The 19733-nt window shown below is 37.7% G+C and overlaps 1 protein-coding gene and 1 long non-coding RNA gene across 2 annotated transcripts; one reads left to right on the top strand and one right to left on the bottom strand.

The window, feature by feature from the left end:
• The first annotated feature begins 24 nt into the window (after positions 1-24).
• On the top strand, positions 25-1395 carry LOC145491556 (uncharacterized). Its single transcript, XR_014049859.1, has 2 exons — positions 25-138; positions 851-1395. It is a non-coding gene; the product is annotated as an uncharacterized LOC145491556 (long non-coding RNA).
• Positions 1396-4714: 3319 nt separating this feature from the next.
• On the bottom strand, positions 4715-18306 carry LOC145490439 (uncharacterized). The gene is made up of 15 exons (XM_081469558.1): positions 17423-18306; positions 15678-15837; positions 14960-15271; positions 13192-13488; positions 12558-12587; positions 11999-12132; positions 10585-11383; positions 9833-9943; positions 8393-8574; positions 7798-7920; positions 7153-7223; positions 6451-6491; positions 5982-6081; positions 5465-5564; positions 4715-4813 (listed from the first exon to the last, which is right to left on the bottom strand). Exons 2-15 carry the CDS (start codon positions 15796-15798, stop codon positions 4715-4717), a joined length of 2520 nt encoding a protein of 839 aa, XP_081325684.1. The 5' UTR covers positions 15799-15837; positions 17423-18306.
• Between the last annotated feature and the right edge of the window lie 1427 nt (positions 18307-19733).

Below are 19733 nucleotides of genomic sequence, written 5' to 3'. Positions count from 1 at the left end.
CGGGCACCCGCGGGTCAGCGGAAAATCGACCGGAAAATCCGTTTGCGCCAAAAGTTACGACCGCCAAAACGAAGCAAGAGGATCGCATCGATCGCCACATTGGATATACATGTAGTTCTTAGCCCAGGATTTTTAACGGTACGGTATCTGTTTATTTTATCTGCTTAAACTTCATTTTTTTGTTTACAACCCTCGTAACTTTTTGAAGCGTATTCTCAGGTATTTTACATTGAGACATACGCGGGTAATGCTTGGCGATTTCTTGGTTGGATGCGCCAAATGTTTATTCATAAAAGAAGCTTTCTCTTAGATGCATGGCTTTGCTCCAGACGTAACTAATCACGTACCAAATGGAACGTTCGATTAAACGAACTTTATCGAAATCAATCGAACTTAATCGAACGATTGGGTCCGAACACTCGAAGAACAAAATTGGGACATTCGAATGAATGGAATCGCACTTTGTTGTCGTGAAAGAATGTGTTGTACACATGTTCATGTATTGAGTAATTGCATGCTATAACACATGAAATCCAAGCCTGCCATGGACAGTCGAATCCTTGCATTTTGGTTGCGACTTTAGGTGTCACTCAACCTGTATTCGTCCTATTGTTTCTATCGTTAATTTTACTTTAATTATTTTCATTCTTCTCTATTATGGGTGTAGATTTCTTGGCAAAAATGATATTCACACAAAGGGGCTCTGGAAAATGGTTGAAGGGCCTAGTGATAGGGACTTCTCCCCATGCACATGTTAGTTTTGACCTTCAGTGGGGGATAGACAAGCATTCAGTGTAGTTCAAATTCAACAAATTTTTGATTAGATGAATGCACTATATTTATGTGGCAGGTTGATATATTTCCAAAAAATATGGCTAAGCACAACCAAGGTTCAGGAAGAAGAAATTACCTGGCAAGAAGAAGAAAAAATAATGAAAGACAAGAGGACAAAGTAATAAGAGAAGGATGAAAACACAGAAAACTACATGTAGCTGAAGTATTTCATTCTTTGCAAGAAACTGAAGCAGATGAAACAATTAAGTTGGGAAAGATTTGCGGAACCAGTGTGATTTACCACCAAGGCATTTTTATGTGGTCCAGTGAGGGTTCTTTATTCACTTTTGCTTGTAACATTTTCAAGAAACAGAGTAAATTTAACCAGTTACAGAATAGCCCACTAGGACATGAATGAATGGGTAAGTGGATAATGCAGTTGATTCATGTACATAATTAATAATGAAATGTTCCAAGTCTTGGTTCGGTAGTTGTTGTTCACGAGATCTTGAAGCTTGTGCTCTAGTTTGCAAGATGGCATCCAAGCAAATGCGCAAAGGCCTCTAGGTGTTCTGAAATGTTATTGTTGACAACTGAAAAATAAAACTTTTTATCATTTGGTGCATTTTGTCTTCCTTTTTATTGGCAGAGAGCCCACCAAGTGACGTGTAAATAACTGCCTACAAATAATGATCTGCTCATGCATAGTGCCGTGTAAATGTGTTTGCTGCAAATAATATTAAATTTTCCTCTCATGTGTAATTGAAACCAAGCTCTCAGGTGAAATAATTTAAATGGCAGATCGCTTCGCTGAGCTGTCAGAGAGTGATTTAAATGTGAAACCAAACTGGGTGGTCACAGATCAATTATTTGCCTCAGCCTTCAGCTTCGGGAAATAATTGATCTGCTTGCCACTGACAAATCTTGATATTTTGCTCAACCTCATCCAATAATAATTATTATTCACAGTTATTGTGGAACTGGCACTTTTTGCCAGCTTGCTGTGCTGTTAGTAGTGAATGCCTCTTGTTAACAGATCAGAGCACAGACTCTCATAATATTAGCCTGGTCACAGCATCTGTCATTGAAACCAACCACTAAATTCAACATAAGTCTGCTCATAACAGACTGGAACAACAACTTTTATCATTAACAACTGTTTAGACAAAAAAAAAAAAATGGATTTCCTACATTGTTAACAATAATGACTAAACTGTTGTACACAAATATTAGTTCAAACCACTTTTGACTTCAAAATTAAATGACTGTCAAATCTGGAAAACTGTAACTGCTCATATGGGAAACAGGAAAAAAAGAATTGTTTGAGAGAACAAAAAAAAAAGGAATTTGGTTGTGAGATCTTGATTTTGGTGTACTTTGTGAGTGACAGCACTTTTGCAAGATCTTGAAGCATGTATACCATGATGAAGGACCACAATAAATAACTGGCTGATTACTACAAGCAATTTTCTTTTTCATATTCAGTGGTTGTCATTTCTTGTGATTTGTTTTGAGATCTTTCATGTGCACACTGTGAGTGGGACACTTTCTGCCAAAATTACATGTATGTAAATTATGTAATCTTGAAGCACGTACATGATGACTGACCACAATCAATAATTTGCTAATTACTGCAAGCTAGTTACATGTACCTTGAAATTTTCTTTTTAATATTGAGTAGATGTGATTTTTTTGTGATTTGATTGTGAGATCTTAATTCTGGTCTACTTTGTGAGTGATGGCATGTTTTGCCATTAGGAGTAGCCCCAATCAGTAATAAGTAATGTCAACCAATTACTTGGATCAATTTTCCTTGAGTTATTAGTTGCTGCTTTCAGAGATTTGATTGCTCCTGGTAAATTTTTAAAGTGATGACACTTTTGATAGAACTTATATATTGTGCATGTACATGCGGCTTAGCACATGCTCTCAACCTGAACCTCACTTGTGAACAAACATGGCATCTGTGACCATGTCCTTTTAGAGAAGACTGGGATTTACTTTAACGCCTTTCGAAAAACTCCTCTGGGAAGTCCTGGAGTTGTTCAGTCTTTGCCTGCCATTTTGGTTATAAACAGTGCTTGATACTTCGAAAAAAAAGAAAGACAGGAATACATGTACATGCAGGGCGGCAAGAGAGTGCTATTTTGCGAAAAGGTTTGTTTGTCCACAGATTCATGTTTTTGGCTTGGCTAAATTTTTGATTGATTTTGATATTGAGAGAGTCTTAAAAGCTTACACACTAAAGCAGTTTTCAAAAAGGGGATGCAAATTATGTTGATTGAATTATAAATTTCCATTGGGCTAGATTTATAAATAGTGCAAAAATAGTGTATTTAAAATCTGTTTTTAAGATAGACATTATTGTCATTATTTAAAACTACTATTTAAATAGTATACTCGCCTGATTAAAACTTAAAATACATGTATGTTTAAAACAGACTGTTTTGGTTGTATTTTAAAGCTTATAATATGAATTGCTATCTCAAATAGGTTTTAAACTTCCTATTTAAAACATATTTTATGTTCTTGGCATGTCAACTACATTTTAAATATCCTATTTAAAGACTATTTTAACACTGAAAATTTGTAAAATACTTTTTAAACCTACGGCCATTGCCAACATAACTTTCAAAACAGGGTTTAACTAGAATTTTTAAACTGTTTGAACGAAATTTTTGTGGCCATAGTATTAAAATAGATTTTAAATCCCCTATTTAAACCCTGTTTTGAGCTCAAACTACGTTAAAAACAGAGTGAAAATCATTCCAATATCATGAAGTAGGTTTTAACTATACTTGAAATACATTACAAACAAGAAGCAAAATTTTGAATTTTGTACAAAATAGGACAAAAATACCCTATAGTGACTTCAAAATACTGTTTAAATCGTCAAAATACGTTCAAAACAGTTTAAAATCAGTTTAAAAATACAGCTGTTTTGGTAAGGGTACGCATCTAAGGATAATCTAACGCCATTTAGTTTGTCTCTCTTTCTCCAAACTGAATATGGAACGCAGCGTAAAATTCGAAATATATATTTCAAAAATTCGCCGTCGAGGTTCACGTTTTCCACACAACACAGAATTTGGTCATTTCATATTGGGGAGCCTTAGTAAACCACGACGGCAAAGGCTACGAGAATGTTATCAAACTAAAGGGTTAATGAGCAACACAATAGCTGTGCACGTGCGTTATAAATCTTTGTGCATTTCTTTGCAGTCCTCTGCAAAACAACGACGTGAAATGACTAAGTTCTCCGTATTTTGGAGAACGTGAACCGCAGTGGCTAACTTTTCTTGTCTTCCTTTGGAAATGAACACTGTCATTGCATATTTTGCCTGAGCAAGTTTTTAGACCGATAGGCATACTGAACAAATCTACGCGATTGCGACATTGCAAGGTAAAATTTAAATCCATATTTTATGAGGCGTTGTCCTCGACATCCATGTCGTCATTGGTAAAGCTCCCTATTGTTGTTTTGATAATGAAGAGGACAGCAAAGAAATGTACTAAGAATTCTAATGCACTGGTACGCCATTGTAATCCTCAGTAAACCTTTTTCCCTTTGCGGTTGTCATTGTAGTTTTTCTAAACTCATTAATGACGTGTCCACGGGATGCTGAAAATAACCTGCTTATATGGACATAATCGAGGTTGACACGGCAATCACGACGCAAATAAATTTGTTCTCTGCCTATATTAGAATGTGTTTGTATTCATCGTCTGCATATGCAGAATAGAATAAGGGTGCCAAAAGTCACTGGAATTCCACATGAGCTCGGTTGACATGGCAAACCCAAAGAAAAAACTATTTGTTGGCTGCATATATCGGTATGTGTTTATATTTATCGGCTTTATATGCAGAAAAATAGAAATTATAGACGCCGAAGACACGGACTGAGATTTCTAATTTGGCACAGTATAATTATGTTCTGGCTTACGTTTTGGTATTCATTTCTTCTAACATTACAAGAAATGGGTGACTTGGAAGTGACTCGGAATCGGACTCTTTTGGTACGCAGAATAGTGTCAGTGGCTGGTGAAAGGTAAGCAGTAAGCTAAACTAGGTACTGCTGACTACTTAACAACCTAGACGACTACCGAGTTGCTTAAAATAACGTGCATTTTAGCATTTCAGAAGTGACAGATGGGATGGGTTTTAGTTCTGATCACATACAGAGAAATTGCTCAAAGCTTGTCAGAAATGCTCCGCTACGCGTCATATTTTGAACGATCTCATCGGTCTCTGGAGATGCGATCAAACACGGTCTTGCCTGTTCCAAACACCGAGAAGAAAGATGAAAATTCGACACGCAGCGGAGAATTTTTTGACAAACTTCGAGGTGTTTGGTAATGTGGTCAAACACGGTCTTGAGTGTTTGATATTTCTTCTATCCGCCATCAATCGAAGGAGAAAATTGAGAATTCAAATCGTAAAAATCTATGCTAATTAAGATCGGATATCCAAACACCGTCACGGTCCTATTTCCTTCGTTTAAACTTGATGGATTATTCATGAGTTTCAGAAATGTTACAAACCACATAATAGAAATTTACCAACGAGATCTTTTTCAGTAAAGCTTGTATAAGAGTACAAATGTACAGAAACAGAAAAAGGGAGAAAAAACGCTATAGAATTGTTAGAAGCACTGACAGTTACCGTAACAAGTAAACCAGCGACACATACCTTAAATATCTTTAAGAGACATTTGATCCGTTTTGTCATGTCTTCAAAAGTAGGCCTCATCAAGGGGTTTTCCATCCAACAGCTTTGCATAAGTGCATATCTGTAAACAAAATAAGATAATACTATCACATCAAATCACAGCATTTGGCAAGAAATGTGATGTCATGACATTGCATAAAATAGCATTTAATGGCATTGTATTACACTGCATTAGCTTGGAAGAAAGAGGAATGTGGGCGGGGAACGTGAACGCCGTCGAAAAATGGACATTAAATGTGAAACATAGATTATGTCATCGTCCATGAAGAAGCTTTTCACAATAAATATAGTGTACTTTATCTTTTATTATCATTCATGTTTGGAGAATTTGAAGGAAGCTCGAGTTAAACGCTCTTTACGCGAGATTTTTCTGCAGTACTAGGAGCCGATAGGCCCGAGTTCTTGAAAGTGCCGGCCAAACACAAAGGTCAGTGGTTAGTAATTTGAAATAATTGTGGCAGCAGAATACTGAACTTACAGTTCCTCAGTGCAATGGTCGGGACGAGGCATCCGTCTTCCTGAGGAGAGGAAACTTACAAGAGCTCGTGGTGTTCCTATATCAGGGTACGGGAGCTGACCTGATAAGGCGATGAAATAAGGTTCAGCTTCGATACATGCACAAGTAATAGAAATTAGAATAAGTTGAATCCACTGTAAAAATAACTCAAACGAATAAATTTAAAATTTAGATACATTTTTAAAACAAAATTGAAAAAAAGGTAAAAAGCATAAGCATAATTATTATTTCGATCTGTACTGAACACGAGGCCTAGTCACCAATTAATTGATTCAAGAGCGAAATGCAAGCAGTTAGAATTTGAAGCGCGTGTCCATTCCTTGTTCCAGTTGCCAGAGGTTTTCGTTTTCACCACCTTTGAAAATCTCGAGCAGTAAATCTAATTGTACTTTAATCATTTCCACGTGCATAAAAATGTTCACAGACTTACCAAAGGTGGTAATTTCCCATAAGACAATACCAAAAGACCATCTGAAAAAAAAAAAAAAAAGATAAGAATTAACAAGAATAACTCACAAGTCTACTCAGACTATGTGGAATTTTGAATTTTGTTGTGTTTAAAACAATGCTTCAGCTTGATTCCAGTAACTTTCACATTTTTATTCAGCTCTTTTTTTTTCATCCGTTTTGAGTATTATTGAGCCATTTCTATAGTTTCCTGACATTTAATAGAGTTCCTAAGCTAATCCAAGATATGACAAATATTAGAAAATGACGGCGTCATTTCCGCGTCATTTGACGTCATTATTACATGTTATGGACCTTAAAAGAAATGTTTTTTGTACTTTCTATTAATCAAATTTTCATCGTAATGATTTCAATTCACTAGCAGTTACAGGAGAAAGACCTCAAAAGCCCCTCGAGCTTTAAACAATAGCGGAGTAAGATGACCAAATTCTGCCTGCACTGGAGAACGTTTTTATTGGTTGGAAGTCAATACATACGCCGAATGCATCAATTGCAAGATTCTTAAGTAAAACATAAAACGCAGACTAAGCCTCTCCCAGGTGTTGTCCTGGATGTCGCTCAGTCCTCGTTGCAGAAGGTGTGACAAAAGGCGTGACAATTTTAAAACAAGCAAGAAAGCTCACTTATTGGAATTTGACGCACACAGCATGATTCCGTTACTTACACGTCACTCTGTGATGTATAGACTAGATATCTCAATGATTCTAAAGACAGCCATCTCCAGGCGACCTTACCCTGTTGAAGAAAATGTACTCAGGTATTACTAACTGACATGAAAGTAAATGAATACACCCTAGTTTGATTTCTGATGATAAAACGTATTGGCTTATTGAATGAGACATATATTGCATGACCCGAGGAAAATAGCTTTCGCCAGTATATATCGAACCGAAACCTGCTTTCCATGGATATAATATGAGATATGTTGAGTTATTGCAATTTTCAACGTAATTATAAGGTTAATATCAGTAACATACAGGAACTAGAGATTACGTCTGTTTAAAAGTAGACTCGTCAATATTCATTTTCCGCTTTTTAGCTTTTTAGTCTTTTTAGAGTAAATTACAGTTTACTGACAAAGACCAATTCCACCTGTTTTTTGAAAAAAAACAACAACGTTTGGTATTCTTTGTTTAAATACTCGCACTGCCCATATCGAACTATTTGACTCATTCGCCCGCGTTTCTTCCCTGCGCTTGACAAAAGAGACGTGCAATTTCTTTGCGTTTTTGCGTTCATTCTGTGGTGCAAAGTAGCCGTGTTTTTTTGGGTCTGACGGCAGCGTGTTCGGTGTCTATCCTGCACTTACATTGGACGTCTTGTTGTATATGCCACGATCTGAGATATCTCTTGCCAATCCAAAGTCTCCAAGTTTAGCAACTTTATTTTCGTCAATAAGGACATTTCTTGCTGCTAAGTCGCCATGAATACACTGTAGAAAAAAGCACATGAGGCGTTTCCATAAATTCTGGAACATGCAAAATAACCTAGCTCAAAACAGCAGCAACTGGTAAAATGAAGTTATGATATTCTTTTATGAAGTCAAAAGGTTGCCATTATGACGAAGCGAGCAACGTTTGGTCGTCATGATTACAAAATAACTTCATACGAAATGAAGGTACAGGAAAATTCCACAGCTGAATGACCAATTTTGTCCTCAACAAGAAGCAATTTTTTGCATTATACTATTCAAGCGGAGACAGCTTCCGTTTCAGTGAAACTATATTTACATACACTTAGACATTTATTGACAATTTGTTGCAAATCGGAGAAGATGAAATGCATTTCCTTTCTTGGCATTTGACGCAGCAAAACTTGGCTATGTTTTCTTGTAGAGCCAGAACAAGAAACTTCGGAACTATATTTTCATAGTACAAGTACACTGTACACGATGTATCACGCACCTTCTTGCTTTCCAAGTGCTGCATTCCTGAGGCGATCTGGAGAGCAATTTTTATCAGCTCCCGATCATTCAGCGCACATTTGATATTCTCGTACTTGCCGTGCTCACCAGGGGCAGGCTTGGAAGTCAACAAACTTTCAAGGGTTCCTCGGGGAATCAAATCAGTGACCAGAAGAATATTTTCTAACCAAATAAAAAATAGCGGTTGGCTTTATTTAGCCTGGGCTTCTTTAAGACCCGTGAGACGGGTCTCCGTATATTTTGAACAGTATCCAAGTTTCATGAATATTTAGTCATAAATCAGCGCGGACACTTTCTCGCTGTCCCGGTGCCCCACTCCCTGTTCCTGATTTTCATGTAATGTATTCATATACCAAAATTTAAAAAATACCAATCCTTCCGAGGTTCTAGTTCCATCAGATGTAAGACCCTCTAAGAATTTGACATTTTACAACGTTCGAGCTCGACCGGGTTCGACTGAATTTGTTTGAATTTCCAAATATTGCGTTGGGTGACATTAAAATGGCGGCCCGACTTGAAGGTTATCTCGTAGGCCAAACTATGAGTTATCGCTCACGTTTTTGCTAAGTAAACAGTTCTGAGTTAAGTTTAGAAGAAGTATTAATTTCAATGTGTCGGTGCTTTAGAGTTCTGAGTTTTCGTCTCAGTAGCAAAATTCAATGATAGATGTTTCCGTTACTTTACGTCTCGATACAATGCTCTATAAATTTGGGTAACACAAATAAACTTCGAATAAACTTCTCTTCTCTGAATAAAGCGCGAATGAAAAACCGCACAGACCTAAATCTTGACGACGGTGTTTATAAATCAATCATCTGCCGTGTGCCAGATTCTTTATTTATTGAATGCCTAAGATTTTACTTTTTGATGGCTCGACAGTGAAACCACCATAAGAGTTAAAGTGTTTTTATTCTATTTTTGTTTTGTATATTTTAAGATTAGTCCAGTCAAGTAGCAGCCAAATGGATTATGCGCTGCAGTAAATGCTCTGGGTGCGAGCCCTGCCTGGGGCCATTCTGTTGTGTACTTGGGTCAGACACCTGTGCCTCTCTTAGTAACCCTCCGATGGACTAGCACCTCATCCAGGGGCTCAGTAGAAACACTCCTTGTCTCATCATTCTACAGAATGACGTGACAAAAACCGGATTTATAAACGTTCGCCGGATGGGCTTAGCTCGAACAGATACTTAACCCCTCTTCATCTTACCGAGTCAGAACTGAAGGGCGAAGGAACTGAAACGTTACAAAAATGAAATGGAAATTTAAGTTTGTCCTGGATCAGCTTAATCGTGCTTTGAACATCCTGGAACTAGTATAAAATCATTGAATAACTGCTAGGTGTCTGGAAACGTAGAGACAGCTCATTTTATTATCAAGTTTTATTAGCTCATGGTCACGTGATGATTTCTTGGCAACTTACCACCCTGGGTGCACGCGCCAACCAAGTTGACTATATTAGGATGCCGTCCAGCCCGCTTCAAAATCTGTATTTCACTGAGTAGGGCAACTTTCCCGGTCTTATCAGCCGTGTCTATGCATTCACAAAAAAGAAAGGTAACCTTGTTTAGTAATTCACTCACCATTCTCAAATAGGCCCCCTCCGAGTCACCTTGTGCCCTGGTATCAAAACCAGTCTTTGTGCAAAACCATTCATATGGAAATGTGTTCCACCCACAAGTTTATTTTCATGCAAATCAAACTCATTTTAATTTGAAAGGTTTGGCACGAAGACTCGTTTTGAAACAGAGATACAATGTACCTCGGAAATGGTTTATTTTAGATTAATAGAGGCGGTATACACATAGCGAAATACATGATGCGTTTAAGAGCCCTTAGGTGATCTTAAATTTGATTTCCATTTTTTTTTTCCACAAATATTTACAGCTAAGTTAAGTTAAATTCGCACAGTGTGATTGTGTGATCATCCGGGTGATGGAAGTTCTGAAAAGAACTGTTATTGCTGACTAACTTTTAGACAACCCGAAAGGAAGTCATCTTTAGAGTAAAGTCTGGTCAAGTCTGGTCCGATGAAACTGATTGGTCAGTTGAGGCGTGATGGTATAGATTAAAAATATGATAAAAATAGTCATGAGAACCAGACGATTTTGTCTTGTGCTGACTGAGATGCAGTATAACCGACGCAAGGAATGAATTCACTATCTACATACATACCTTTCAACTGTTTCACTGCTACATCAATGACTTTCGTATCCTTACAATGATAGCGTCCTTTATAAACAATTCCAAATTCCCCTTCTCCAAGCACTTCATCTCGGACTTCAAGTCTTTTTAGATCGATTTCATAGTCTTCCTCGATCTCTTGGGAATTGCTAGAACAACTTTCATTATAATTTGTGCCCTGTTTAGTTTCTTTGGTAGGCTTTGGAGGACTGAGAGGCGTGGCTTCAAAGTCCAGTGCTGGCAGCAACTCTGTAACTTTTGGGGGCTCATAGGCAGGTGAAAAGCCAACACCTAAAGCACCTAGCTTTGGCTTTGTTTCAGCTTCTAGTTCACTCATGGAACCACGTGAGGGCAGTAACCCAGGTTCCTTTTCAGTCTTTTGCCAAACTACAATAAGATTAGTGTTCTTTTCAATATCCAAGGGGATGTCTTGTCCGTCAAGGATGTTGCCTCTATCTCCACCACCTGGCGTCTGAAAATTAGGATTCTGGGTTTCTGACTGCAACATACCCAAACAGGTCACATTATGTTCCGAGTTTTCTTCCATTCTTTGACTCTCCTTTTCAATTTGTGGAATCGGAGACAGTGGTCTTGCTTGAAGAGGCTTCTTGACTTGACTTTCAACACCTAATAAGGGGTTTTCCTCAGGACTGTGTCGTGAAAGTGGCACCTCGTGTTCTTGGGGTGCTGGATTGTTGTCGATGTAATCATAGATGTTTTTGAGTTGGTCTTCCTCTTGTATCTGCCCGGTGAATTTAACGCCCTGCTCAGGGTCTTTGTTGTCGTATGTCTAGAAAGAATAGTAAAAATACGTCACCGTACGTGTTTAAAACTATTTTGTCTTCATGGAAGGAAACTATGTAACAAAATATGCAAAACGTGGACCCAGGGGTGGGGCTGCTCAGATGCATTGGTGATCGAGGGGTGTAATTCTATTAAACAAAAACGTCCACATCGAGCAGCCCAGAAAGTGACCAAACACCTTTCTGTTTTTTGCTCTATAACGTGACGAGAAACGCAGAACGTGACCTACTTATGAACAAATGCCTAACACAGGAAAATACAGTAAATAAAAGCGCTTGAGGGTACATATTACGGGACAAGCAGATTTTCGGCAAAAAATGTCTCCTTCTAATCTTGCCCGTATCTACATGTCCTTTGTCGGGATGATTCCATGCTCATCAGAAAACAGAACATGGAAATTCCTCTATTTTCTTGTTGTTACACCTTTGTGTTGCATATTTTACAAGTCTATGTTTTTTTTTTTTGTCAAACGTTAGTATGCTAAGATTTACAGACAATTTTCTGGCTTTAGTAGATAAACACGTTTAAGTACGGCATCTCGCTGATTTTTTCACCACTGAGAAATATGACAGAAGCAATGTACTGTCATATTTTAAACTACCTGATTACGAAGACATCGCGCTCTGAAGTATTGCCAAAATACACTGACACCCCCCAAAAACATAATGGCAACGGACAAAGGCACAATGATGGCTGTGATCTCGACATTTTTCCTTTTACTTGTTGCTGATGGCCCTAAAAAACAAAATTAGAGATAAGTGTTATAAGAAGGCGCTCCTACACTAAGACCAGTGTTTCTAGATCCTGCAGATACCTGCGGCTATAGATAGAAAAGTACTTACTTTTTAAGACTTGGACCCCTCCCTCCTTCAAATATTGAGCTGAAGGCAATAGCACAAGGAAAGCAATTTTCTCAGATCATCGCAGCAAAAAAAAAAAAATAAATGAATAAATAAAAAAATAAAATGAATGCTTATCAACGTATTGGTTACAAGGCAGTGATACTTCAAATCCGTTTCATCTAATTCATCGAAAACGTATTGGACGTAATGTACCCTTTATTTTACGGGAGTCCTTTTTTTTTAAAACTCCTAAGGTTTTAAACATGAAATAATTATTAAAAACAACAGTTGTAATAATTCTCTTAATAATTTCCTGACCTTCCGTTCCCTCAACGCTGGGCGCATCATCTATTTACGGAGTGAATAAAACAAGAATAAAATCGATTATTCTCGTATAAATATAATATTAACATTCTCTCAATATGTTCGTAGCTTCTAGCTTGTTTCTTAGAAAAGAAAAGTCCAGTTTTGGTTTAGTCTGGTTCCCCGAGAAACATTTGATATTTGTGACATTTACCAATGAAATACTTCTAAACTTTGTTTACTTTGTTCGCGGGCATTTTCACATGAGCGCCAGTGGAAAAGTTTGCCTGCTACAGCAACCTTAAAAGTGCACTGAATTTCGCATCCTGCACTAAATTTTAATTTTACTCTGAATAATGGTTGACTATGCTTGCAGCTTATCAGATTCGGTACAGTTTCAGTGAAATAGAGAAAGAAGTAGAAATAATAAATAACAGAAGATATAGAAATTTACAATAAATAAATAAATAAATAATAGAAGAATATAAGACTATTATTCTAAATCACCTGTTTTACCAGTTTGGCTGCCACTACTTATAACAGTACGATAGGATGTCATGTGTCAAAGTACGTTAATCAAAAGTTCAGCAGAAAGTGCCCCCACCCCATCCCCCCATATATTAGAAACCAAAAACACAACAGAAAATACCTCTATATCCTAATGTCGCACTTGAAGTCTTTACTCCAGCACTGTTCTTTGCAACACAATGATATATACCATAATCATTGCTCTTGACTTCTGTTATAACCAACTGGCTGAAAATGCTATTGCCATCGCCTGTTAAGATCTCTGGCGTTGGGTTGTATTGAACAGAACTTGAATCATTTTCTTTTACCCACGTGATGGTCGGTTTGGGATAACCAGTGGCAGTGCAATTAAAAGTCACATTGGATCCGAGAACAGCAGTTCGGTTGACTGGAACGTTGACGATCTCTGGACTTTTGTCTACAGAGTGGATAGATAAAGATAGATAGGTAGATAGCTTTATTGAATAAAATCATTGCAGCCCCCGAAGAGGCTGAGTTGTGACATACTTTAAACTCGTTAATGATAACAATTCGTTACTTCCCTAGAACGTGTAAAATAAAATTGCTTATGGACGTAAGCAGTGTAGCTACAAATCCGCTTGATGTGGATAATAAGTCACGTATTGCACGTAAGGGACAGTTCATTTTATCGGGAGTCCTTTTTAAAACCTCCGAATTCCTAAACGTAAAATAGTTAAAAATACTAATTAAAATGATTGCCTGACCTTTCTTTGTTGGATTTGGGGATCTCATGCTGAAACTCTTTACAACAGCTATTTACAAAGTGAATACAAGAGAAAAAAAAGGTTTTTGTCATATGAATATGAGATAAACAGCTTACTTTCTAAACCGTGGTTGGTCATATTAACTGGAGTATTGATAGATTCTGCCTTCCCTACCGAACCAAAACGTCTTGCGTCACGTGCACGTTGGTAAGTCAGACCTAAAATATGATTTATTTGGCACATTGTTAGCATTATGGGTTAAAGAAATACATCGATAAGAACAATACAATGTGCATGCACAGCCGGACACGTTCACTTCCCATAAAACACTTTTGGGATCAAAATGGCGGTCGTGTACCTCCGCTAAATACTTAAGGGGGAGGGAGTGGTGGTTTAAGTTATTACATTATGATTTAACAACAACAACGGAAGATTTTCAGCTAATATTATCGGAACTTATGTGGTAAAGCTGAAAGCAAGCTAGATCGCAAAAAGGTTCTTACACACTCACCATGATTTGTCCCTTGCTACCCTTATATCCACGGAATGTTCCTTGTCGACAATCACATGTAAATGTACAAATACTACTTTTTTGTCCTTTGAAATTATTTAGGCCTAAAACGCAGTGCCGGGTCATTTGACGAATGTTACTAATATTTGGAATTTGTTATCATAAGTTGTAGAAGAAGAAGAATTAGAAATGGATTAAAAATATAAGTGTAAAACTAATCATAGACAATTTTACCTGTCCTGCTATTGGAATAGTCCAAGTTAGGTTAATATTTTGTTTTAAGTTTTATTTTTATTTCTAATAAACAATTATACTATGAGCCCGAGTCAAAAATCACGCATAGAAATCGAGAGCCAATAATCTAATTGTTTTAGTATAAATCTAGTAGTCGTTTAAAACTTTATATAAATCCTTTTCACAGACACTTCGAAAACGCCAAAAAGCGGCCGTCATTATGTTAACAAGTGCAAACTGCTACGCTACTCACTATCCATCATATAATAGATAGTGAGTAGCGTAGCCAATCATGCCAGAGAGCGGCATTCGTGATAAAACGCTAGCAGATTTATACTAAGGTAAATTAGAATGAAATTAATTAACTTTCTGTTTGAAAGGAGGAAATTGCAATCATTTCATTAGTTCTTTTTACTTACCTTGCACAAGAATTTTTTTGGTGCTGCAGACATCTATACCATTCCTCGCTCTGCAAGTGTATTTACCAAATGTTTCGTTCGTCAGGGCACTAACTGTAACTGTGCAGCTCATGTGTGTAGCTCGTGGCGAGTCAGCGTAACATTTATTCCCGAATCGTTTATCTTGTGGGTCAAACCATTCAATTTGTTTTGGTTTTGTTTTTTCACTCTTGTGACTATCAGCTTGCCAAGCAGTGCAAGTCAAGTTAACAGTTTCATTAACAGTTACATGTAGCTTGCTGGATGGCGGAGTTATTTCAATCCTAGGTTCGCCTGGTTGCAAAGGGAAAAAAAGAGACCAAAAGACATGTTTCAATAGATGCACGTATTCGTTACACAAGTCAATTTGCTAGAGATCAAAGCTTTGTGTTATGATGCTTAAAACATGCAAAAATGTAAGTTCTTAACGGCCAAGTTTTACGGAACATAGCTATTGCTTTCTCGACCCCTCAGTTCTTATTGTAATTCTGTTTTGTCTTTTCAAACAATCACCATCCTTGCCTTTGTTTAACCCTCCTTCGTCAACAAGGTGCCCTGGAGGCGTTGACGTCTTAATCACCACAGTTCAAATAAACTGTGTTCTAATATTTCCTATTTTGCAACCGCTGGCCAACCCATCTCCTAGATATGTATATTGTTATTTAGTCCATTTCAATATAGTGCTGATATTATAACTTACCGGGATTGTTGCTGTTACAATACTGACACCAGGCAGATGGGAGGATGGATAAACCAGTAACAGCAAGTAATAACAGGAAGTACTTGGTACTGCATCCCAGCCAAGAAATACTGGCCATCATCAGACGTCTCAGACTATGAATTCTTTTGGTTCAAATAATCTAATAGTGAAACATTTGAACCGGTGTTGGATTGTTGTGACAACAAAATACAGCATAATATACTCAACAAAATATGCCGCTCATGATTGGTCAACTTACGATCAAAAAAGAGGTTTACTAATCGGGAAGGGAAAAAAATAAATAAATAGGATCATTCGTCAAATGACCTGGCACTACATTGTGCGCCTAAATAAATTCAAAGAACAACAACAACAAAAAAGTGAAGTAAACAAAGTGAAGCTCCGAGAGAGGCCGGCCTATAAAAGGTTTCAGTTAAGTTGAGATCATTTCATCAAAAGGTATTCCCTCTCGTCCCATACTCCCTTATTTCCTACCTTTATTATCCCTGCCTTTTAATTTTTTGTTCTCCCTCTTGTGACTTTGAAAACATTTTTGAATGGACAATTTATCTTTTTTTGTATAGTTGGATTTTTAATTTTTCTTAATTATTCTTAATTAACGGTATCAGAGGCTCGTTAGTTTTTAATACAACTATTGTGTGCTACGCTCTTTAATTAAAGATTGATTCATTGCTTGCTCGCTTGATTGTCAAACTTTAGTATTGAACTGAATAGCCTTTTGAATATTCGCCATGTTTTCGTAGTACAGACGTTGTCAAACCAACCGATCTCCTTAATAGACGCTTTTCGCCGAATATGAAAATGAAACTTTTTTTTTTCAGATTTGTGGAGGTACGCACGTGCGCATGTGCGCACGTGCGTAAATATAATTATATGGTCGCTACGCTTCTGTTGCTACCTTTTATTGGCTAGTAGTAATTTGGTTAGCCACTGTTCTTCTGTTAACCTTTTTCCATCAAAAATACTGACATTTGCGTTTCAAATTCTCACAAACGTCCAGGCCATGAAATCCGGTAAAATCTACCCACGTCAAGGCATGGGTTTGGGGCTCATTTCAAATATTTCAATCAAACAACGACAAACTCGCCAACTCGATACGTGCTACCTTACTAACATACTGCTCAATAAACCACTGACAACAAGCACTCACAGGAACTACTCAATCCTGATAGAGATCTGGACTCATTCGCTAAGAGCTCGCAATCTATTTTAAACGAATTAAGGAAAGTGAAAGTGAAATTCGGTGCGAAGTGGTTAAATTGAAAATGATCGACGGATACAGCGGCTTGATGCAAATTTGAGCACGGACAATCAGCATGGCGAACAAAGGCGACACATGCCTTAAGTATTTACAATAATGTTTAAGGTAAAGATTTACGAAGAAAATCTAGTACGAAACACAGCAAAAATTACTATTCATCTCGAGGCGTGGAAGACAACGGTGGATAGACATATTAAGCAATGTCAGTCAAAAAGAAAATAAAGCTTATCTTTCAGATATACCGTGGTTCGACAACTAAGGCGATTCAAAATCTTCATCGAAAACCGAATGTGAAAATACTTCAGTACTCCGAAGAAAGCACGAAGAAAAACTTCAGACTGCGGCGTAATTCGGAAACGGCAACTCCTTACTTTTAAATACGAAAGGTGCGTACAACTTGGAGATTCAGTTAGTTAGCTTGCTTAGTAACAAAAGGTAACAAAAAATCTACTGAAAATCTAACCTGTGTAACGTCCAGTGAAGAAACTTCAGTCTGGTAACAATGCGGACTTTTACAGAAATGAAAGTCCTTCTGTGATGAGGTAAACCGTTGGGTAGATTTCAACCCGCCGTGGAGTAAGACTTTCTGCTCAGGTTAATAAAAACGGCACGCAGTTCAATAAACCCTTGAAACTCAGCCTAGTCTGGAAAATCAAAACAAAAACGTAGGAGTTTTAGCGCTGTTGCTTTGATCTTAAATTCTTCACATTCAACTTTGAAGAAACACTGCTTTCCGTACAGGTTTTGCAGAAAGTGCATGAAAATTTACGCACGAAGTAATATGCCAAATTTTTACCTAATAAAGAAGAAAAGTTTGCTGCAGCGAAATTGTCACGAAGTAAGGCCATGTTCGTATTTTCGCACTAGCTTGCAATTGAAGTAATGCGGGGAGTCTTTTCAAATGCAAATGAACCTCCGTGCTATGATTAACATACGTCTCAGACTTTACCGAAACCCACCATGAATGTTTCAGCACGTGCTATTAAGTTTCACTTTTTTAAAAGGCTGAGCTGGGTGTACAACGTTCTTTTTTCCTTCTGTTTTTGTGCGTCTGTTCACTAGTGTACACACTGGGATCAGCGACCAAGTATAAGCGGTCCTTTGTTCGAGCTCTCGTCACCCTGGAAGGGTTTACTACCTTTTGCGATACGACGCAAGCATACAAACAGGAAGATCAATGACGACTACAAGTAATGTCATTGCGCCTAAACATGTCAGCCCGTGCGTGTTGCAGACGTAACACTCTTAAAACTTGCCTTGGTTATGATTGTGCCCAAGTCGCACGACACGGCCTATCGTAATAGACGCAAATACCGATCGACACTTTACGTCAAAACTGCAGGTGTTCTGGATCTTGAAGGGTCATTGTCGTAAGAAACTTAATTTTAATGGTAATATTTTTCACGGAGTGGGTTAACTTGTTTAATTTCTACCGCTGTTAAAAATAGTTCGCGGAAAAAGAAGTGAAAGGTATGCATTGCTTCAATAAGAAGATAAATATGTTTCCTTCTAGAAAATTACTCATTTTAATTATTGTGAACCATTAATCCTGGCTTCGATCTGATTGCTACTATCATGTGGCCGAAAAAAGTCCAGTGATCGTTACGAACATATGCAAATGGTAACCGGTAGTCATAAGGATTAAGCTCATTTTATTCTGTAACCGTAGCACTCATAAACGCCTTAAAAAGCGCCTTAAAAACGCCTTCAAAAACGCCTTAAACTCGGCGTTTGATTCTGCAATCTTTCTTTGTTCACTAGATTTCAGGAATCCATGATTTTTGATTTCAAGAAAGGCTAAATGTCCTTAGTGCGCATCGAGATAAGCAGGTGCAAATGAGATGCTGATAACCAGCGTGGCCTTTCGTCAGAAGAATACGTTTGATGCTCATGCTTAATGCGCCAGTAAAAACCAGTCTTGATTATTATCAACCAGACAAAATATTTCTCATACTGAGTTCTGGTTTATCACTACTCTTCGGCTGTTATTGTTAATTTCACCTTTGGTAGGTCATAATTAATTCTGTCTGTATTAAGTAATTTCTTATAAATATTCGTTCCTACATGCGAGGAAGTGAATAACAAAAAAAATCAAAAAAATATACGAAAAAAATTATCAAATAATAATAAAACGCCTAATGCAGAGGCAGAAAATAACGTAAGGAACAGAATGAGATGGCCGATTTGGGAACCTTAAGATCGTAGATTTTACATCAAATATTGTTTGAATCATTTCCCTCTAGTATTGGCTGAAGTCGTTCTTATCGGCGGACGGCTGCATACGATCCCTAAAGATAACTATTTGTCACTTCAAACATAACACCAGCAACCGGCCGGTGGACATAATTATTGCACGCGACCCTGCTTCTCCATTTTGCCCAGTGCAGATGATGCTCGATTACTGCAAAGTAAGGTTGTTTTCGCCAGGTCCGCTGTTCTGCATACACAACCGTCCCGTCACCATAACTCAGTTCAATGCTCAACTTCGCTCTTGCCTATCGTTTTGTGCTCTTGATTCGGGGCGATACAAAAGGCACAGCTTTCGCATCGGGGCTGCCTGTCACGCTGCTGACCTAGGTTTCTCCGATTCTCAGATCAGGGCTCTTGGTCGCTGGAAGTCCGATGCATTTTTAAAAGCCATATATCCGAAACGACACCCTTGCCGCTAATTAACTTTCTTATCGTCCTTGTCGGTGCGTAGGTGCTGTTGATTGATGAAATATTTACTGTAGTGTAATGTAGTGTCTCTAATGGCATGGACACACCAGTCAGTC

The sequence above is a fragment of the Orbicella franksi genome, chromosome 6 (genome assembly GCF_964199315.1).
Source record: "Orbicella franksi chromosome 6, jaOrbFran1.1, whole genome shotgun sequence".
In the NCBI taxonomy this organism is placed as follows: Eukaryota; Metazoa; Cnidaria; class Anthozoa; order Scleractinia; family Merulinidae; genus Orbicella; species Orbicella franksi.
This window is presented reverse-complemented; position numbering and strand designations above follow the sequence as displayed.

Bases quoted from the DNA above. Each gene is read 5' to 3' on its own strand.
- LOC145490439 (XM_081469558.1), bottom strand. From the start codon at position 15,798: ATGATGGCCAGTATTTCTTGGCTGGGATGCAGTACCAAGTACTTCCTG. The intron at 13,489-14,959 runs GTAAGTAAAAAG...TCCACTCTGTAG, and splicing joins CAAAAAAATTCTTGTGCAAG to ACAAAAGTCCAGAGATCGTC. The intron at 4,814-5,464 runs GTATGTGTCGCT...ACCTTTCACCAG, and splicing joins GTCTCTTAAAGATATTTAAG to CCACTGACACTATTCTGCGT.